The sequence below is a fragment of the Piliocolobus tephrosceles genome, chromosome 5 (genome assembly GCF_002776525.5).
Source record: "Piliocolobus tephrosceles isolate RC106 chromosome 5, ASM277652v3, whole genome shotgun sequence".
NCBI lineage: Eukaryota > Metazoa > Chordata > Mammalia > Primates > Cercopithecidae > Piliocolobus > Piliocolobus tephrosceles.
Genome location: NC_045438.1, coordinates 140,476,557 through 140,499,834, shown reverse-complemented (window position 1 = coordinate 140,499,834; position 23,278 = coordinate 140,476,557). Strand labels below are relative to the sequence as shown.

The window sequence follows — 23,278 nt, the reverse complement described above, 5'->3', positions numbered from 1 at the left end:
CGTCATCCTTGGGATGCAAGGCTGGTTCAACATACGCAAATCAATAAACGTAATCCATCATATAAACAGAGCCAAAGACAAAAACCACATGAATATCTCAATAGATGCAGAAAAGGCCTTTAACAAAATTCAACAGCCCTTCATGCTAAAAACTCTCAATAAATTCGGTATTGATGGGATGTGTCTCAAAATAATAAGAGCTATTTATGACAAACCCACAGCCAATATCATACTGAATGGGCAAAACTGGAAACATTCCCTTTGAAAACTGGGACAAGACAGGGATGCCCTCTCTCACCACTCCTATTCAACATAGTGTTGGAAGTTCTGACTGGGGCAATCAGGCAGGAGAAAGAAATAAAGAGTATTCAATTAGGAAAAGAGGAAGTCAAATTGTCCCTGTTTGCAGATGATGACATGATTGTATATTTAGAAAACCCCATCATCTCAGCCCAAAATCTCCTTAAGCTGATAAGCAACTTCAGCAAAGTCTCAGGATACAAAATCAATGTGCAAAAATCACAAGCATTCTTATACACCAGTAACAGACAAACAGAGAGCCAAATCATGAGTGAACTCCCATTCACAATTGCTTCAAAGAAAATAAAATACCTAGGAATCCAACTTACAAGGGATGTGAAGGATCTCTTCAAGGAGAACTACAAATCACTGCTCAGTGAAATAAAAGAGGACACAAACAAATGGAAGAACATTCCATGCTCATGGATAGGAAGAATCAATATCATGAAAATGGCCATACTGCCCAAGGTAATTTACAGATTCAATGCCATCCCCATCAAGTTACCAATGAGTTTCTTCACAGAATTGGAAAAAACTGCTTTAAAGTTCATATGGAACCAAAAAAGAGCCCGCATTGCCAAGACAATCCTAAGTCAAAAGAACAAAGCTGGAGGCATCACACTAGCTGACTTCAAACTATACTACAGGGCTACAGTAACCAATACAGCATGGTACTGGTACCAAAACAGAGATATAGACCAATGGAACAGAACACAGCCCTCAGAAATAATACCACACATCTACAGCCATCTGATCTTTGACAAACCTGACAAAAACAAGAAATGGGGAAAGGATTCCCTATTTAATAAATGGTGCTGGGAAAACTGGCTAGCCATATGTAGAAAGCTGAAACTGGATCCCTTCCTTACACCTTAGACACAAATTAATTCAAGATGGATTAAAGACTTAAATGTTAGACCTAAAACCATAAAAACCCGAGAAGAAAACCTAGGCAATACCATTCCGGACATAGACATGGGCAAGGACTTCATGATTAAAACACCAAAAGCAATGGCAACACAAGCCAAAATAGAAAAATAGGATCTAATTAAACTAAAGAGCTTCTGCAGAGCAAAAGAAACTACCATCAGAGTGAACAGGCAACCTACAGAATGGGAGAACATTTTTGCAATTTACCCATCTGACAAAGGGCTAATATCCAGAATCTACAAAGAACTTAAATTTACAAGAAAAAATCAAACGACCCCATCAAAAAGTGGGCAAAGGATATGAACAGACACTTCTCAAAAGAAGACATTTATCCCCCCAACAGACACAAGAAAAAATGCTCATCATCACTGGCCATTAGAGAAATGCAAATCAAAACCACAATGAGATACCATCTCACATCAGTTAGAATGGTGATCATTAAAAAGTCAGGAAACAATAGGTGCTGGAGAGGATGTGGAGAAATAGGAACACTTTTACACTGTTGGTGGGACTGTAAACTAGTTCAACCATTGTGGAAAACAGTGTGGTGATTCCTCAAGGATCTAGAACTAGAAATACCATTTGACCCAGCCATCCCATTACTGGGTATATATGCAAAGGATTATAAATCATGCTGCTATAAAGACACATGCACACGTATGTTTATTGTGGCACTATTCACAATAGCAAAGACTTGGAACCAACCCAAATGTCCATCAGTGATAGACTGGATTAAGAAAACATGGCACATATACACAATGGAATACTATACAGCCATGAAAAAGGATGAGTTCATGTCCTTTGTAGGGACCTGGATGAAGCTGGAAACCATCATTCTGAGCAAACTATTGCAAGAACTGAAAACCAAACACCGCATGTTCTCATTCGTAGGTGGGAATTGAACAATGAGAACACTTGGACACAGGGTGGTGAACATCTCACACTGGGGCCTGTCATGGGGTCAGGGGAGGGGGGAGGGATACCATTAGGAGATATACGTAATGTAAATGATGAGTTAAGGGGTGCAGCACACCAACATGGCACAGGTATACATATGTAAGAAATCTGCACGTTGTGAACATGTACCCTAGAACTTAAAGCATAATTTAAAAAAAGAAAATATGCATTACAAAATTATTCTCAATTACAGTTTGAATAATAATATAATTATATTGCATCAATGCAAATGTCCTTTTTCTTTTGTTATATGTATGTAATATACACCATGGAATACTACACAGCTATAAAAAGGGAATGAGATCATGTCCTTTTCAGGGACACAGATGAAGCTAGAAGTCATTATCCTCAGCAAACTAACACAGGAACAGAAAACCAAACACTGCATGTTCTCATAAGGGGGAGTTGAACAATGAGAACACAAGACAGAGGGAGGGGAACAACACACACCAGGACCTGTGGAGGGTGGAGGAGGGGAGGGAGAGCAGCAGAACAAATAGCTAATGCATGTGGGGCTTAAAACTAAATGATGAGTTGATAGGTGCAGCAAACCACCATGGCATGTGTATACCTATGTAACAAACCTACGTTTTCTACACATGTATCCCAGAACTTAAAATTTAAAAAAAAGTTATCTATTCCCTGGAAAAATTGAACAAATTGTTGATTATACTTTATCCTTTAAAATAAATGTACTTTTTGTTTTTTAAAAAAGTATGTAATAATATCCTCAATTTTGCCTCTTGGCCCACAATGCCTAAAATATTTATTATTGGCCTTTTGCAGAAAAGGGTTGCCAGTCCCTAGTCTAGGTCATAACTTTTCTAAAGATCAAAAATATATTCTAACTTTAATTTTCCTGTGTGCTACCTGAAAGAAGTATTTCATCAATCAGCTTGTTAATTCAAGTCTACATCAGATATGAAATGGCTTAAATTTACAATTATCCAAGTAAGACATATCCATTTCATTGGCCTATCGAGTAGTTTATAACTCCAAAAGAAAATTTTCTTTACTTACACAAACTCTATCGTACTCACTCTATCCATATATTTTCACTATACATGTGACCATTCACATATAATACTCACAATACTCCCTGCTGTTTACCAGTTCCTAAATTTATGCATGGAACCAATTCTTATCCCCTTCAATCAAATTTACTAAAATTCTACTTAGAGCAAATGATATAATTTGGTCTTATACAATTTAATTTCCCTGATTTTGTTGTTTAGAGTTCTAGCATCAGGAAGACATCATTCTTAAGTTTTGACCTGGCTGTCAAACAACTGAGCAGATCAACTTAATTAGAGAGAACCAAGATGATGTTAATGCCTATTTACATTTTAAGATGAGGGATAAATGATCTTGCATAAAATGTTTGTCATTTCTGAGAGTGAGATATAATGTGTATTGAGAAAGTGGTTTCCAAACTACAGTTTCTGAAGAAATCTCCCTAGATAGAAAGATATCTGTCTACAAGATCGAGTGGGATGCTTCTGTGTGTTTCTAGGGTGGAAAAGTCCGTGAATTTAATAATTAAAATCATGACTCTGGGCCGGGCATGGTGGCTCACACCTGTAATTCCAGCACTTTGGAAGGCTGAGGTGGAAGGATCGCTTGAACTCAGGAGTTTGAGATCAGTCTCAGAAACAAAGTGACCATCTCTACAGATAATTATTAAAAAATCAACCTGGTGTGGTGGCAGGCACCTGCAGTCCCAGCTCCTCAGGAGGCTGAGTTGGGAGGATCACTTGAACCCGGGAAGTCAAGTCGGCCCTGAGCCATGATAGTGCCGCTGCACCCCAACCTGGGCGACAGAGTGAGATCCTGTCTCAAAAAAAAAAAAAAAAAAAAAAGTACAACTCTGGCCTGGCCTTCACCTAGCTTAGAGGGTGAGCTCAAACTGATTCCAAAAGAAGTTCTGCTTCTTGCTTCCAGTGGTAACAAGGGGGGTTGGGAAGTGATTAAATATATTTCCTCCACGAAGAGGGTGGACAACTTCCTTTTTTAGGACGGAAAAAATGAGGAGCGTAGGTAGTAGGGATCTTTCACAGAGGGGTAAAGTTAAGGAGGCAGAAATGAAAGGGAAGAACAAAGGGTGATAAGCAAAATGGTAAAAGGCGAAATCGAAAAAGAGAAGTGGCTGTTCCAACAGCAGAGGGAATCACTGACGCAAATTCGTCCCTTTATGTTCCCACACGGCTTAAGTTGGGGAATATAAGCCCTAAAAACAGGTGCGCCTTAATCCTACCCACCTCCCACAAGAAGCCTTCACGCAGCCAAAGCCCGCGCCTCACAGCACAAGCGCGGATTCTTTTTCCGACTGGTAACTGACAGGAAGCGGAAGGCGTGCATGGGAGGCCGATTCTAGTGCGCCTGCGTGGCCGCGAATCTCCAGCTAACGTCTGTGTCAGTAGTAACCGCCTACCGTTGAGGCGCGGCTCATGCCCCCAGTATCCCGGTCCAGCTAGTCCGAGGACATCCTGGGCTCTCGGAGGCGGCGACGCAGCTCCTCAGGGAGCCCACCATCCCCGCGGAGCAGATGTTCTTCTGGGGATGGCCGTTCCCGTTCTCACTCCCGCGGCCATGAGGGCCTCAGGCCTCCTTGGAGTGAATCGGAGGTGGGCGCTCTTTACCCCTTTAGTCGCTCTGGGTCGCGAGAGCGGCCCCCAGGGTTCCGCAACTACGCCTACCCGTCCTGTTCGTCGACCTCGTATAGCGGATATCGCCACCATCACCGCTACTATGCAGAAGAACGGCAGTGGGCGGAAGACTACGAGAAGGAGAAGGAAGAGAACTATCGGCAGAGGAGGCTGAAGGAGAGAGAGAGGATTGGGGAATTGGGAGCGCCTGAGGTGTGGGGGCCGTCTCCAAAATTCCCTGAGCCAGATTCTGACGAACATAACCCAGTTGGGGATGAAGAAGAGGTAATGAATCAGAAAAGCAGCAGTTCAGATTCCAATTTGGAAGAACACAGGAAAGAGAAGACCAGTCGTTCAAGAAACAAGAAAACAAGAAATAAAAAGTCGTCTAAAAGAAAACATAGGAAGTATTCTGTTAGTAACAGTAACTCAGACTCTGACACAAATTCTAACTCTAATGATGATAAGAAGAGAGTTAAAGCCAAGAAGAAAGAGAAGAAAAAGAAACACAAAACAAAAAAATACAAGAAAATGAAGAATAAGAAGACCAAGAAAGAATCCAGTGACTCAAGCTGTAAAGACTCAGAAGAGTTGTCAGAAGATACCTGGATGGAGCAGCCAAATATGGCAGATACTATGGATTTAATAGGGCCAGAAGCACCTATAATACATACCTCTCAAGATGAGAAACCTTTAAATTATGGCCATGCTTTGCTCCCCGGTGAAGGTGCAGCTATGGCTGAGTATGTAAAAGCTGGAAAGCGAATCCCACGAAGAGGTGAAATTGGGTTGACAAGTGAAGAGATCGCTTCTTTTGAATGCTCAGGTTATGTCATGAGTGGCAGCAGGCATCGCAGAATGGAGGCTGTACGACTGCGTAAGGAGAACCAGATCTACAGTGCTGATGAGAAGAGAGCTCTTGCATCCTTTAACCAAGAAGAGAGACGAAAGAGAGAAAATAAGATTTTAGCCAGTTTCCGAGAGATGGTGTACAAAAAGACAAAAGGGAAAGATGACAAGTAAGAACTTGTTTGTTGTGCAGCAGGACTTTTAACAAAGTTTTATATGACCGAAAGTGTTAAAAGGCTTTGCAGTGCTACTGTACTTACCATATTACTAAGTCCCTCAGGAAAAGCTTCTTTTGAGATACCTTTAGCAGCTTATTTTTTGTTATTTTAACTTTAAAAAGTAATATGTGCACATGGTTTTAAAAATATTCAACCATTACAGGAGGATAGTTCATAAAAAGTAAATATTTCACTTTAACCCCTGACACCTTTCCCCCAAAAAATATCTTTGTGGCGTCTTATATACAGAATATACATTCTGTGCTTATACAAGGGTATATGTTGCAGCATAAAGGTTAACAGCTATTAAAGTTTTTTTCGCCTGTTACTCCGTTTTGCCATTCATTTGTCCCAGGGGAACCAAAAGAAGCCCAGAAAGAACAAAGGATTCAACCAAGTGTATACCTCTACTTTCAGTTAACAGACTGGCTTGGAAAATAGAAAAGATTTAGTGGCTCTTAACAAAGGAAAAGTCTAGACGAAGGATGGATTTTCTGCATGGCTTTAACTGGACTTTGGCTTTCTTCTCCACTTTTTTTTCCAAGGGTCATTTTCCTTGGGCTGGTTTCCCTTATATAACAAAAGGGCTGCCAAGGCTCTTGAGTTTGGTTATCTTTTTTCTGGTCCACCTCTGAAGAGAGAACATTTCTTAGTTGCCAATCCGAGCAAGAATCCAGAGATTCACCATAATGGGATAAGCTTGGGTCACATGCCCACTCAAAACAAGTGTTGTTGCTTAGGAAATAGAATGGCTTATCTCTGGAGTCATAGACCAGTTGTAGAGGAATGGATTCTTGACTGAAAATCAGGGTTATTTTGGGCAAGGGGAATAGACAACCAAGAAATGCCTACTACAGTTTCGAATGATTTTTTAAAAACATAATGAAAGTACATGTGCTAAAAGTGAAAATTTTCTTGAAGAAAAGCTTGGCTTTGACTATTAGCCAAATTCTGATTTAAGAGGATATAAGGTTTATTCATAAAAAGAGATACAAAAGATGATGATCAGAGCGCTTGAGTAGATTAGGGCCACCTAGACTAGCAAGAGAAAGAGAAAATGATAAGGTATACAGAAGAAGACCCAGGCATGATGGCTTGCCCGTAATCCCAGCACTTTCAGAGGCTGAGGTGGGAGAATTGCTTACATCTAGGAGTTCAAGAACAACCTGAATAACATAGCGAGACCTACAGCGAGACCTACTCTCACACGTACACACACACACGCAAAGATGTTAGGTTGTGAAGGGAAGGCAAGGGTTAAAGAAAGATATACACACAGAGGTCAGTTCAACAGGAAATGCAGGCTTTATGTCCAGCATAACACCCACAGAGGTGGGGAAGCAGCCTAATGCCAGTGTCCACCACTGCTTACAGGCTGGGGTACTTATAGGCCTAGGTGGGAGGGGTCTGGGCAGTATGGCTTGCTGCTACATACTGCTATGTGTTGATAAGACGTTCCCATAATGAGGCAGTTTGGCTCTTGTTCCCGCAGAATGTGATGTTCCTTGCACTTTTTCCCAGCAGAATATGATAAAAGGCAGGCTATTTCTCACAGCCCGAACCCCCAGGGAATGTTTTACTTTGATCAAGGCCTGCGAAATTGTGGGAGACTTACAACATGATGCAATTTGAACTAACGAGAGAGAGAACTAGAAGAAGAATAAGGTAGTTGGCACAACTCATGAGGAGACCAGGTCAGGAGGGACCACAAGGACAGGAGAATTAGCATCGAGAGACTGGCTAGCACCAGTCTTGGGACTAATACTGATTAGCCCCCAGAGACATGAAGGTGAGGAAATGGGGTTCTAGAATCTGACAGGGCAGTGCGATGTGGAAGGGCATCTTTACCCTTCCACAGGATGTGACATGGCTGACACTGGACCACACCACCTTGAGATTTTTGCCAAAGGGGGTTGTGGCATATTGGTGATAGACATGCTGTTACATGTGCATATTTCAATTTTTGGAACAAACTGTACCACATTATACACAAGGATTGACGCCTTGCTCTTTTCAATTAATACATCCTGGAGATGTTTTATATCAATACATATGAATCTTCCTTTCTTTTAAATAACCTTATAGTATTCCATTATATGAAAGCACCATATTTTGTTGGATGGTTAAGATGTTTTTCTATATTTTGCTATCACAGAGCACTATAGTGAAAGCCTCTGTGGATATGTAACAGTATATCTGTAGCATATTCATCTGAAAATAGATGAATATTAGCTCAAAAAGAATCCTGTTGGTCATCTAGAAATGCTAACCTCAAAATAGAAGTATTGAAACAAAGGGAAAATATCAGGTGCTTCCTACGTATTAGGCACTATGGCTGGTACTGGGGATAAACCAAGAAACAAGTTAGACTTGCTCCTTGCCATCATAGAATTTTACATTTTACTGAGGGAGACAGACTTATAAAAGCCAATAGACAAAAATTACAAATTACAGTATGATGTGAAGAAAGTAAGGGGCTAGAGACAGTATTGAGAGGAACTTTTTTGACATAGTGGTCAAGGAAAGTCTAAGAATGTCACATTTAAGCTCTGTGTGCTTTTAATAGATACTGCAACACCACCTTCTGTGTTTACACACTCACCAACATCATTGTATTTTCGAACCTTTTGATCTTTCCCAATCTAAGGTAAAAATGGCGTTTCATTTTTATTTATTGTTAAGAGTAAGGTAGAGTATCTTTTCATAGATGTATTTATGAGTCTTTTGAAATTCTTTTGTGTGTATGTGAACTGCTCCCCTGATAACCTTTGTCCATTCTTCTATAGCGTTGTTGGTCTTTTTTTCTTACTGATCATAAAAACTCTTTAATAAATAAATTAGATCTTTATCAAATATCTTGCAAATGTATCTCCGTGTTATTTACCTTTGACTTGTTTTTCTGGGAGACACTTGACTATAATGCCCTTTAAAGTCTAAAAAGATTTTCTAACAGTGGTCAAATATCTTTATCTTTCTCGCTTGGAAGAAGATGCAGCCGAGAAACTGTGACTTCTAAGTAAGCCAAGGTAAGATTGGTGAGCTTCTTTCCCAGAAAGATAAAATAAACACCATGCAACAAATAGTATATCTAATGCCTACAGTGGAATACTCATGATAGCTTTTTTGCTGTAGTTATGCTTAACTTGCCATTTAATGTTGCTATTAGAGAGGGACTTGGCCAATAAATCTGCCTTAAAAGAGATTTCAAGAGTTGGAATTTGACTGCAGATCACTGTTGTCTCAGGGGAGATAATAAAAAGGGTTACAACTTTTCCTTTGAAGTAGTTTTGCCCAGAGTATGTAGTTATGGACTGTGAAATAGAAGAAAAATAGCACAACAAAAATTTTGTATTATGTTTACATTTCAAGAAACCATCAGAATCACTTTATTACTTCACTCTGCTCAAGCAGGAAATTGAACAGATCAAATAACTTGTCTTAGCCACTAGAGTTACACTGAGTTTTATTCAGTGCTGAGAAACAGCCTAAGAAAGCAAACTAGTGAGGCTACTGCTGATTTACAATTGACACATTTTATGAAATAGCATTAATGTTCTTGTAGACCATTATTAGATGACTTTATGGAATTATCAAAAGTAGTGTTTCACAAAATATAAAAATCTCCCACTGGCATAAGGGGTCTAATGTGTATTTCATGTTTGTTTGTTTTAAAGTTCTATAGTACAGGGGAAGGTGTTTCTTAACCTTAGCTACCAGCAATTTAGAGAGTCAGATATTATAGATTTAGCAAAATTGCTCTTTTTATTTTTAGCCTAATGAATTCAGCTAGATTTTAATCTGAATTTATGGGGGATATGTCTAAGATTTCACCATCAAATATAAGAGATGTTTTTGGTATATTCGGGATGTATTTATTTTTGCCTTATAAAGGAATCATCCATCTATTTATTTTTTATTAGGAATTTCTGCTTTTAGTCAGAAACATATGTTGAGTTTTATGAAATGACATTGTAGCATTTGTGGAGATTATATGATTTTTCTTTATCAGCCTACTAATATGGGTGACTTAAAGTTATAGGTTTCCTAATATTGAACTATAAATTTGTTAGATTCATTTGTAGGCTTTGATTGTTTAGAACAATCACGGGACAAATTAAAATTTAAAACCTCAGAGTAATGAATGAGACCTTCCTGTATAGGTACAAGGAGAGAGAAGAGCAGGAAGCATCATTACCAGAAGATAAGAACTGTAAATCTTATGCTGCAGCATGGTGGCATGACTTGTAGTGCAATAGCATCTCTACTGATGATATGGAAAAGAAAGTTCTTATCTTGAATATCCTATGAATGGATCTGGTAGAAACGTGATCACTATAGTTTACAAAAATGAGGATAATCCTAGAAAATGAAAACCTCAAGTTTGAAAATTGATTTGTATTTTAGTATTTTGTCTCTCCTGGTGATAATAGTGTTTTGAGCTATTGTCACCTTATCTACCCCTACCCCTCCCAAAAGATACAAACAGACTGTTTAAATGAAAAATGCACACCTTGTAAATTTTAAAAAACTCTTCTTTGTCTAGCTACTTTAAAGGTTTTGGTTTTCATGGGATATCCAGTGCAATGCCAATAATGTCAGCCTTGATAATAAAAGTGACAGATTTAAGAAACTAGTCATGGTAGGGAATTTTAGAGGGGCAGTAAATAGGATATAGTATTTACTTTCTATTTAAATTAAATTTTCTTTATCCCTTATATAATTTTTTAAAAAGTCCTTTTCTAGATATTAAAAAATAAGATATATGAGTTTTCCCTTCAAGAAAGAATATTGACTTCTAATTAGTAACACATTTATATTGACTAGATTTGTTGGCCTAATGAAAAGTTTTAAAGTAAACATATTTAATTTTTACTTTAAAAATATGCTTTCAAAGATACATTCAGACACCTAAGAAGAAAAGATAACTGCTTGTGATAATGAAACTGATAGCTTTTTCTTTTCTATTATGATAATTTCAATGCTTGAAACACTGAATAAATTACATGTCATAGTACAATGGTTTGTATATTTAATGATATTTCAAAGCTTCTATCAACTGATCAGTTAAACAGAAAAGTTTGTTCAGAGTTTTTAAAGAGGTTTTTTTTTTTTCTTTCTTCCAACTTTTAGGTTCAGTGGGTACATGTGCAGGTTTATTACATGAATAAAGTGCATACTGGTGGGGTTTAGTGTACAAATGATTTCGTCATCCAGGTGGTAGCATGGTATCTTATAGGTAACTTTTCAAGCTTCACCTTCCTGTCACCCTCCACCTTTAAGAAGTCCTTGTATCTGTTGTTCCCCTGTTTGTGTTCATGTCTACTCAATGTTTAGCACCCACTTAGAAGTAAGAACATGCAGTATTTGGTTTTCTGTTCCTGTGTTAATTGGCTTAGGATAAATGGCCTCCAGCTGCATCCATGTTGCTATAAAGGACATGATCTCATTCTTATGGCTGCATGATATTCCATGGTGTATGTACCACATTTTCTTTATCCAGTCCACCATTGATGGGCATCTAGGTTGATTCCATGTCTCTGCTATTGTGAAAAGTGCTGTGATGAACATACGAATGCATGGGTCTTTATGGTAGAACAGTTTATATTGCTCTGGGTATACACCCAATAATGGAATTGCTGGGTCAAATGAGAGCTCTGTTTTAAGTTCTTTAAGATATTTCCAAATTGCTTTCCACAGTGACAGAACTAATTTACATTTCCACCAGCAATGTATAAGCACTCAAAGAGTTTATCTTCTTCAAAACTATAAAAACCCATTTGTGATACTGTGGGAAGAGAGACTATTTCTGTTCTCTGTTGTAGAATTTATTTTGATAAAGTGGTATCTGTTGCTTTTATTCCCCCTAAAACTTACATTCATTGCAAAGTGTTGTTGATTTATTTTCTCTCACAGTAATAGACTTAATTTCTTATTACCTTAAACCTTTCAATCCAAACATATGTCCATTGTTTAGTTTAATTTTCGAAGTACTTTGACAACTATTTTTGCCATTGTGTTTGATGAATTTTTAAATTGGGAAAAAATGGCGAAGTGTGTGTGTTTTATTTATGTGAGCAAAGTGAAAATGTTGGTTGGTTGTATCACTCAACGGAGCTGGCCTGTTTTTACATGAATAAAATAAACATTGGCTTTAAAATGAGAAAGAAGAAAAAAAAAAAAAAAACCAGCAATCTCAGCTCACAACGAAATGACCCTCCCAGCTATGCTCAGCAGGCAATACCCATGTTAGTCTCCTCCTGCTATGCTCGAACAGTGGCACCATAGAGCCACGGTCCTCCAGCGTTCCTAGAGCGGAGAAGAAAGGCCTCCGAAGAGCTAGAGCTGACCCTCGGTGATGCGCTAAGATGGTGTTTCAGAGCGTTTGGCTCCTCTGAGGCCCCTTGGCCAGGTGAGCGGACCCTGGAGCTGGGCGGAACTGAGGCTTAGGGGCCGAGGGAGCCGCTGGTTCTCAGCGGGTGCAGAGAACCTTCCCTCTACCGAGGGGGCGGGGTTCGTGGCAGAGATATCCGCCCTGGGGCCTGTGAGAGTGATGAAGCTGTGGATCTAGTTAACCGAGTACAACCTTCTGCAGCATATTTTTCATCCACTGAGCGCAATTTTAAGTAGGTATTAAATGTAGGCGTCACCGAGAAGATTAGTAATATTTGAGCAGAAATCTGAAGGAGGTGGGTGGAAAGACCTAAGTGGCTTTTGCGGACAGGAACTTTCTAGGTAGAGGGAATAGCAAGTGCAAAAGATCCTAAAGCAAGAACTTGCTTGGCATATTTGAGGAATAACGGGGAGACCAGAGTGGTTGGAGCAGTGAACAAAGGTGACCTTTGTAGGGAATGATGTCAGAGAGATTGGGGTATGGAGAGGAAAAGTGTAGAGTAAATGATAATCGTATCGTGTAAGGAATTTTGTCTTGGTGAGGGTTTTTGGAGGATTTTGAGCAGAAGAAAACATGATCTGACTTACGTTTTAAAGCATCTTTACGTGGAGACTCATGATGATAATAGACTGTAAGTGGGCAAGAATGGAATCAAGAAAATTTAAAAGTTAAGAGTAATTTTTTTAAAATTCCAAGTAATTCAGGTGGGAGATAAGGATATCTTGAGCCAGTGGTCAGATTATTGATCTGCTTTGAAAATAGAGCCAATAATATTTGCTACTGGGTCAGATGTAGGGTGTGACAGTAAGAGAGAAGGCAAATATAAATTCAAGGTTTTGGGCCTGTGGGTACAAGAGATACTGGAGGAAAGATCTCAGGTTTAGCTTTGATACCTTGTGTAAATTCTTCAACTCTCCCCGTCTCAATTTCCTTCTCTGCACGATGAAATTAGGAATAGTATCTTCTTTATAGGGTTGTGTGAGAGTTAAATAATTAATATATGTGAAACATGTAATATAGTTGTCCTGGCTCATTGTTTTATTATGCTGAGACATGAAGTGTGAGTGGGCATTAACAAGAAGAAAATTGGAGGGTTGGAGGGTGGTCCAAGCAGAAGGAATAAGCTGTGGAAGGGCCAATGAGCAAGAAAGAGTATTGCAAATTTGAGGAAATAAAGTAGTTCATTAGATCAAAAAACAATTTAAACCATATTAAATGTTTTGAACTTAAGCCTAAGGGTAATAATCAGCCATTATATGTAACAGGCATAGCAGGGATATAATAATACTTCATATCCTCCTTAGAATGATCACTGTTTGTGTGTGGAAAATAGATTAATGTGTAGTCCAGTCTGTTTGTCACAGTAGTCTGGGTAGAAGATGATGGCAAAGGGGATGAGAAGTGGATTGATTTGAGAAATATTTAAGCAATAGAATCAATAGAACTTGATTGATCAGATACATGAGATATGAAAGGAGGAAGGAATGGTCAGTTTTCTGGCTCAAATAGCTGGGTAGATGGAGCTCCTCCCAAAACAGTTTATCAAATTATTATATATTTTGTTTGATATATTTAATCACATTATAGAAATGGACTCACCACTAATTCAGCATCATATGTGGCCAGTAATCCCAGTACTTTGGGAGGCTGAGGAATGTGGATCACTTGAGGTCAGGATTTCGAGACCAGCCTGTCCAACATGGTAAAACACTGTCTCTGCTAAAAATACAAAAATTAGCTGGGTGTCGTGGCAGGCACTTGTAATCCCAGCTACTTGGGAGGCTGAGGGAGGAGAATCACTTGAACCCGGGAGGCAGAGGTTGCAGTGAGCCAAGATCGCACCGCTGCACTCCAGCCGGGGCAACAGAGGAAGACTCCGTTTCAAAGAAAAAAAAAACACACACACACATCATACTCTATATATACATATCAACATCATACCACATATTTATTTATATACCAATACTGATATACATATCAGTATATATATATATATGTATGTGGCATAGATATATTTATATACTGATATTGGTAAGATACCTCTATAGATGTAATAATACGAATACAGGTATATATACATAAATAGTAATATGAATTATATGTATATATACACACACACACACAAATGCCTGTATTTGTATCATGCATAACTAGGGTATCTATATTGGTAAAGATAGCTAGAGATCTAGAAAGAGATTTACTATAGGGAATTAGCATAGGTCATTATGGAGGCTGGCAAGTCCCAGTATCTTCAGAGTGAGTTTTCAAGCTGGAGACCCAGGAGAGCAAATGGTTTAGTTCCAGCTCAAGCCCAAACGCTAAGAACCAGGAGAGCTGATGGTGTAGTTCCTGTCTGAAGGCCATAGGCTTGAGATTCAGGAAGAGCTGTTTTAGTTCCAAGTCTGATGGCAAGAAGAAAGCTGATGATTCAGTTTGAAGCATTTTAGACAGGAAGAATTCTCTTACTCAGGGGTGAGTCAGCCTTTTTGTTCTTGTCAGACTTTTAACTGCTTGGATGAGGCCCACCAGCATTATGGAGGGCAGTCTGTTTTAGTCTACAGTCTACCAGTTTAAATGTTAATCTGATTTCAAAAACACCCTCACAGAAACATCCAGAATAATGTTCGACCAAATATCTGAGCACCCTGTGGCCCAGGTAAGTTGAGACATGAAATTAACCATTATAATACCAACCTTTTATTTTCTGGCTAATAATCATCACTTTTTTTTGAGACAGAGTCTCACTCTGTCACCCAGGCTGGAGTGTAGTGGTGTGATCTTGGCTCACTGCAACCTCTGCCTCCCGGGTTCAAGTTATTCTCCTACCTCAGCCTGTGAGTAGCTGGCACTACAGGCCTGTGCCACCATGCCCAGCTAATTTTTGTATTTTTAGTAGACACAGGGTTTCACTGATAATCATCACTTTCTTGGACTTTTTTACTTATATTAAGAATACTAGAAATTGGCTTTTTAAAGTTTAAGTTCATTTTGACTAAGAAAAATAATTATCAGCTGGGAAGTGTTACTATGTACACATTCAGGAATATGTAACAGCAAACTATTTGAAGGCTAAGCCACTGATTAAGTGAGCCTTCCCCCGTTCTGCCACTTACCATATGCACATTGATTCAAAGGCATGTATCAGCAGCTGACAGATAGTATTTCACTGATCTATAGGGACACTCAAGCATAGTCAAAATCAAGAATGCTAAATCTCCACATACCAGGGGCCTGCCGCAAAGGATGATAGGGAATTGTCTGAGTTCATTTTTGACATGTTGGATTTGAGAGGCTTCTGTAGGGTATCCTGGTCCCAAATAGGCAGAAGGAAATTCAAGTGTGACACACTTGAGATGTCTGACCTGAAGAATAAGGAAATCATCAGCATAAGGACAGTAACTGAAGTCGCAAACATATTTATACTCTACATTAGCCCTTTCTAGTTTCTGCCCTATCTCTCTTGTTCCATTCAGTGTATTACTTTTTTGAAATTTGTCATTTATGCTCACTCTCTCCATTTTCTCATTTCCTACGGCAGGCTAGCTATTCTTACTACCAAAATTACCTTCACAGAGGTCACTAATGACATCTTTGTTTTTGAATCAAGTTTCTATGCCAGGTCTTAGATTAATCCACCATCGTATAGCATTTCACACTCTTGAACACTGTGTTCATATCATTTCCCTTATAAATCAATGAATTCCTCCATTCTTTAGAATTATCTCATTTACCTCAAAACTTCTGTGAATTAGGTATTATCTTCATTTTACAAATGAGTGAACTAAGTCCAAAAGGATAAGTAACTTGCCCCAGGTCACAGCATGTAAGTGACAGGGCTGTATTGGAACCCAGGCCTGTCTAAGGCCCAGGGTCTTTCCACCATTCCACATTTGCAGAAATAGACCTCCTTGACCTTCTGGATACTACTGTCTTTTTTCTCCTCCTACCTTTCCAGTTCCATCTCACTTCTCTTTCTTACGTGTAGATGTTTCCCAGGATTCCGGCTCCATATAACGTTTTCCCGGCCATAACTAACTACTACACTGAACAGCCAACAGCTTTATGCTGTCTTTTTCTCTGTCTGAAAAAACTTTCCCTATTTCCTTGTCTGATTTTCACTTTTTTCTTTTCTTGTCTTTTTTCTTTTCTTTTTCTTTCTTTCATTCTTTTTCTGTCTTTTCTTCCTTTTTTAATATAGGTCTTGGGGTTGCTATGGTTGCCCAGGCTGAACTCAAACTCCTGGGCTCAAGCAGTTCTCTCTCCTGAGCTTCCCGAGTAGCTGGGATTACAGGCATGTGCCACCATGCCCGGTGTCACTATGTTGCCCAGGCTGGACTCAAACTCCTGGGCTTAAGCAGTCTTCCCACCTCAGCCTCCCAAAGTGCTGAAATGGAAATGTGAGTCACAGTGGCTAGCCTCAGTTATTTTGAGGGCTGCAAAATGGTGATTTTTCAAATCTATTATTCCTTCTACATTAGAGGATATTCTGTAAGATAATTTTTTCCTTCTGTATATATGTTTAGAAATGATTGTTTCAGAGAGAAAAAAATGGGTAATAGGAAATGTATAAACCCAAGAAAATGTTACTGTTCTTGTTAGCGGTACTATTACTGTTTCTATCCTTCTTGCTACTATATTTTTAGGAGTATCTCTGAAGATACAGTCCAAAGAAAGTTCTCCAAAACAAGGAGAGCAGTCTGAAGCTGGGGATGGCGACAGCACTGGTGAGTGCCCATTCCCTGGCTCCCCTGAATCTGAAGAAGGAGGGGCTTCGGGTAGTGAGGGAGGATCACTACTCTACTTGGGAACAGGGATTCAAGCTGCAAGGAAGCAGTAAAGGCCTTGGACAGGAGCCATTGTGCAAACAATTCAGGCAGTTGCGTTATGAAGAGACCACAGGACCTCGAGAAGCACTAAGTCGGCTCCGGGAGCTTTGTCAACAGTGGTTACAGCCGGCGACCCATACCAAGGAGCAGATCCTGGAGCTGCTGGTGCTGGTGCAGTTTCTGACCATCCTGCCTAAGGAGCTCCAGGCCTGGGTGTAGGAGCATCACCCAGAGAGCAGGGAGGACATGGTGGTGGTTCTGGAGGATTTGCAGCTGGATCTTGGAGAAACAGGACAACAGGTGGTAAGGGTCAGATGTGCTCTTTTTCAGGAATGCAGAAATTGAGATCTCTGGCCAGACAGGTGGACGTGGGCTCATCAGCGGAAGGAGAATTACTAAGCTTTGATTCAGTTTTTTTCCAGTCTAGCTGTTCACTTCTATAGGTCTTCCCTCAACCTTACCTGGCCCTTGCTGGGAGAAAACAATGTGTGCCAGATTCCCCATCTTCTTTTCTTTGCCCCTCTGGGGTTTCTCTTTGTTCTCTTTCTTAACATGTAGGTGTTTTTCTGAACAGCAGTTTCCTAAACCCACCTATATCTAATTATGCCTCCATATACCTAATTGTCTCTAGGATCCAGACCAGGCAAAGGAACAAAAACTACTTGTGGAGGAGATGGCCCCTCTGAGAGGAGTGCAGGAACAGCGAGTTCCGCCTGAGCGTGAAGTTACAAAGCCCAAGAAAGAGAAGGGTAAGAACTGGATTGCATCTGCTGTGTGTGAGATGTGGTGGATTGTGCCTTTCCCTCTGAGGTTCTGGTTAGCACCCTTGTCTTTTGTTTTTTGCTTTTGTTTTGAGTTAGGTTTACTGAAGCATAATTTACATGTAGTAAAATTCACTCTTTTTAGATGTACAGGTCAATGAGTTTTCACAAATGTGAAATAATTATGGTCTAATCAGAACCACTATCAAGAGATAAGAGATGTCTATCACCCCAAATATTTTAGTTGAACAAAATAGCAAGGAAAGGGTACAAAGGGAACCTGGACCTTCACTTTGCTCTTCTTCCTCTTACTGTAGGGGTGAATGAAAAAAGTAGTGCTAGGCCAGCTACTTGGGAAGCTAAGGGAGAAGGATGTCTTGAGCCCAGTTCAAGGCTGCAGTGAGCAATGATTCCGCCACTGCACTTCAGTCTGGGCAACATCTCTTAAAAAAAACAAGTAGTGGCCAGGCATGGTGGCTCTTGCCTGTAAACCCAGCACTTTGGGAAGCCAAGGCAGGTGGATTACAAGGTCAGGAGTTCAAGACCAGCCTGGCCAAGATGGTGAAACCCCATCTCTATTAAAAATACAAAAATTAGCCAGGTGTGGTGGCGGGTGCCTGTAATCCCAGCTACTTGGGAGGCTGAGGCAGAGAATTGCTTGAACCCGGGAGGCAGATGTTGCAGTGAGCCGAGATCATACCAGTGCACTTCAGCCTGGGTGACACAGCGAGACTCTGTCTCAAAAAAAAAAAAAAAAAGTAGTGCTCATTTCTTAATCAAGGCAAAGAAAGCCATTTTAAAAAAATTTCCTTCAAATTATTGTAAATGACCACTATCTTTCATTTCTAAATGTCACCTGGATTTTTTTTTTCTATATTTTCTTTTTTATTGTTGTTTTTCTATTGAGACAGGGTCTTGCTCTGTCTTCAGGCTGGAGTGCAATGGTACAGTCATAGCTCACTATAACCTTGACCTTCCAGTCTCAAGTGATCCTCTCACCTCAGCCTCCCAAGTAGCTGGCACTACAGGTGTGTGTGCCACCACATCTGGCTTTTTATTATAATTATTTGTAGAGACAGGGTCTCCATATATTGCGCTGGCTGGTCTCGCACTCCTGTCTTAAGTATTTCTCCCATTTGGGCCTCTCACAGTGCTGGCATTATAGGTGCAAGCCACCTCGTTCAGCCTCCTTTCTTTTCTTTGTCACTGAAATTCTTCCTAATTTTTGCTCCTTACATTTTTTCATTTCTTTTTTTTTTTTTTCTGTTGTAGAACTGATTACATTATATTGTAGTTTCTAGTTTGCTTCTCTTTTTCTCTTGCCAGACTAAAAGGGAAGGGTTTTGTTTTGTTTCCTGAGTCCCTGGCCTAGCATAGACCCTCAATAAATGTCTATTTGATGAATGGCCGGTTTCATATCTAAAACCATGCTTTACATTCTACCTATTCCTCTGTTCAATTTCCAAGTCACCTTCAAAGTTACCTTTCTTCTGGGAACATTCTGAATAAAGTAGCTGAAAGAAAGGGGCCTAACTTTTCTCAATAGCCTTGTAGAAATGAATTTGTACCATGTAATCAGTGATGGGTGTATAATTTAAATACAAAAAGTAAATGTGGCTGCCGTGGTGGTTCATACTTGTAATCCCAGTACTTTGGGAAGTCAAAGTGGGAGGATTGCTTGAAGCCAGATGTTTGAGACCAGCCTGGGCAACATAGTGAAACCCCGTCTCTACAAAAAATAAATAAATAAATAAATAAATACATGATTAGCTAGGTGTGGTGGCATGCAGCTGTAGTCCTAGCCGCTTGGGAGGCTGAGGCAAGAGGATTGCTTGAGCCCAGGAGTTCAAGACTGCATTGAGCTATGTGATTGCACCACTGTACTCCAGCCTTGGCAACAGAGCAAGACCAGGTCTCAAAAAAAGTGAATGTAACATCAGTAGACTCTTGAAAATGTTCCTTACCCCCTGGATCTGTTGAAAATGTTATTTTATATTCAAAATTCAGGGTTTTTTTGGTTTCATCCTCTCTTGCTTTTTTTAAGTTGTATATGTGATTATGTCATTACTGGAAGAGTCTTATTCCTTTCCCTTAATCTCTCATTCCTGCCCCCTGCCCCCGTGTAGGACTGAATACTTCATTCTGTCGTAGAGGGTCTTTGTACACAGTACATTATTACTTTATTTAATTTCTTCACTCCCCACCTGTGACCTTCCTTTCTCTGATATCTCCTTACTAATCCCTTCACTTTCACTTTTCCTTTTGGCTGTCATCTACTCTCTCCTTTTTAATTATCTGCTGAATTAACTTGCTCACACTGATTAACCCTCTTTTGTTTGTTATTAGTGCTGCTTAGAGTCTCTTTCTTCTATTTTCTCCATCCAGCTTTCCTTCTACTCTCTCATTCTGACTTTGCGTCCCCAGTCACGCTCCCAGACTTTAAGGAGTTATCCTTAGCTACAAGAAAAACTGGTAAATAAAAATATAAAATGAAACAAAACAAAAACCTTGACATTCTTCTCACCCGTCTGCTTGTGTATCTGAGCTTAAGTTTTCTCTATTTTCATTTAATTTCACCCTTAGGACACAGGCCATTTATTTAGTAAACATTTGTTTAATGTCTGTTATGTACCAGGCTCTGTGCTAGAGAAAACAAAGTCTGCTCTGCATGTGCTTACAGTCTCTTGGGGCATTGTGTATCAGGGGTGCAGGGAGAGAGATAGACATGAATAAATTATCACAGCGTTGAGATAAAAACTCTGTTGAACCACACAGGAGAGCAGTTACTGTTGTCCAAGGAGATTAGGAAAGCCGAAGGTATTTTTTGTGAACTTCATGTTATTGTCATGGTCTTATGGTGCAATATTCTTTCTTTATTGATGAGGACGCAGAGCCCAGATAATTTACCTTACTTTTTAAAGATTACACAGTTAGTGATAAAATTGGCACCACATCTACATTTCTTCATTTTCAGTTAAAATGCCGTCCCTTTCTTATGGGCCCTGGGGGTCTCAATTAACCTAGCTTTTTTATTTTCCATGTGACAAGTTATCTTCAAGACTGTACAGGCATGCCCTTTGAGACCGTTTATTTGCTTGCTTGCTAGCTTCTCTGTGTGTGGTATCACATGATAAAATTTAAACTATTTAAAATAAGTTACCTCCCACCAGAATTCCCCATCTTTCCCCAAAGGTAGTCATAGTTAACAATGTCTTGTGTACCATTCCGTAACTCTTTTATACAGTCACAAGCATCCACAGTGTTTTTACTTTGCACACATGGCTTCGTTAAGTTTTTTTTTTTTTCCTTCTAGTTGCAGATTCCTTTCCCCAAGCATCAAAAGACAAGTAATTGGTGGTATATATTTAATATTGCAGGTGAGGAGACAAGGATTGAGAATGGGAAGCTTGTTGTAGTAACAGACTCTTGTGGAAGAGTAGAGTCATCTGGGAAAATATCTGAACCCATGGAGGCTCATAATGAGGGCTCTAACTTGGAAAGGCAGCAGCCCAAGCCCAAAGAGGAGACTGAGTATAAATGCTCAGAATGTGGGCAGGGATTCATCCAGCACTCAGACCTGATTGAACATGCGAGTACACACACAGGAAAGAAACTCTGCGAGTCTGATGCATGTCGGAGTTCCAGTCTTACAGGACATAAGAAAGTCCTTTCTAGAGAGAAAGGTCATCAGTGTCATGAGTGTGGGAAAGCCTTTCAGAGGAGTTCACACCTCGTCAGACATCAGAAAATCCATCTTGGTGAGAAGCCTTATCAGTGCAACGAGTGTGGCAAAGTCTTTAGCCAGAATGCAGGCCTTTTGGAACATCTCAGAATTCATACTGGAGAGAAACCTTATCTATGTATCCATTGTGGAAAAAATTTTAGGCGCAGTTCTCACCTTAATCGACACCAGAGAATTCACAGTCAGGAGGAGCCTTGTGAGTGCAAGGAGTGTGGAAAAACCTTTAGTCAGGCCCTACTCCTCACCCACCATCAGAGAATCCACAGTCACTCCAAAAACCATCAATGTAATGAGTGTGGAAAAGCCTTCAGTTTGACCTCAGACCTTATTCGACACCACAGAATTCATACTGGAGAAAAACCTTTCAAGTGTAACATATGCCAGAAAGCCTTCCGACTAAACTCACACCTTGCTCAGCATGTAAGAATCCACAATGAAGAAAAACCCTATCAGTGTAGTGAATGTGGAGAAGCCTTCAGGCAAAGGTCAGGTCTTTTTCAACATCAGAGATATCACCACAAAGACAAACTGGCTTGATGAGGCATTCTCTCCTTGTAGAACGTCAGAGAGGGCACATTGACTATCAAATAGCACTTTAGGAAGAGTCACCGTAGCCCACTGTGGCATCAGAAAATTCTTGGGGGCTGAGTTGGGGGCTCCCTGCCTCTATTCCCTCTCCTTTGCTTTCCTTGAAGTCAGCTTTGGACCCCAGTGATTTCATCCTAGATGATATGATAGGATCAAAGTTAACCAGCATTCTTCACTGCAGGACATCTCAGAGCTTTTAACATAACTGCATGATTATATACTCTAAGCAATAGAGAGCTTCATGACTGAGTAAGGGTTTTGAAGTCAGCTGTGAATCAGGTGCCCACAGATTTGCAGGCTTAAGCAGAACAAGAGAAGATTGATATTTTTGCATATGCTATAGCAACTTACTCCTATAAAATAAAACTGATGATGTTTGCACCTTGAGACTACTCTCAAAGGTGTCTTAAAGTACAGGTTAATGGTGAACATTTTCCCGCAGTGGCTTCACCTCATTCCTCCCACTGGCCTTACCCCTTCCTTCCCCAGTGGAAGCATTTTCAAAAGCAAAGATATTTTTCACTGGTGAACTTTAGAACTTGCCTTCAGGGTTTAGTTTCATGTAATTTTACCACTTCCCCATCCCCACCACATTATGTCAAGATTCAAGTTATAAATCAACGTTTTAGACTTTGAAAGAGATTTCATGAGTAATTTGAATGAACCTTGCTGAATTAATCTGAATAGCAACTGTCTTGACTTGATAACTCCAGTGCCAGTCTAGTGGCTGCTGCATAGACACTATGCAGTAAATGTCTGATGAAAGAAATTGGACTTTTGCCCTTTAATATTGATGATGCAATTTTGAAATGTTGCTTGTTCTGGAATACTTTGGAAGTTGAACAATAAAGTCAGCTTGGAGAGGAGATCATGATCTTTATGTTGTGAATACCAGAATGTCACAGATGAAGAATATTAAAATTAGGGGTGTCCACTCCAAAACATGTCACCAGAATGATAAACACCACCTACTAATTGTTAGTAGCTGCAGAGGGTATTCCTTTCAGGAGAAGACTTTTCGGTCTCCCAGTGTGAAAAGATCAGCGAACCCTCATGTAGTGATTGGGACTA

The 23,278-nt window shown here is 39.8% G+C and overlaps 2 protein-coding genes across 2 annotated transcripts; both read left to right on the top strand.

Annotated features, from left to right (window-relative positions):
- Positions 1 to 4,622: 4,622 nt before the first annotated feature.
- On the top strand, positions 4,623 to 5,855 carry NKAPL (NFKB activating protein like). The gene has a single exon (XM_023191648.2). It carries the CDS (start codon positions 5,121 to 5,123, stop codon positions 5,853 to 5,855), a length of 735 nt encoding a protein of 244 aa, XP_023047416.1. The 5' UTR covers positions 4,623 to 5,120.
- A 6,560-nt stretch (positions 5,856 to 12,415) lies between these two features.
- Positions 12,416 to 23,073, top strand: ZSCAN26 (zinc finger and SCAN domain containing 26). Its single transcript, XM_031935679.1, is given in 4 exon segments — positions 12,416 to 12,522; positions 16,934 to 17,419; positions 17,748 to 17,865; positions 21,255 to 23,073. Coding segments are annotated over 3 exon segments (1,440 nt in total). The 5' UTR covers positions 12,416 to 12,522; positions 16,934 to 16,999; the 3' UTR covers positions 22,157 to 23,073.
- Positions 23,074 to 23,278: the final 205 nt, after the last annotated feature.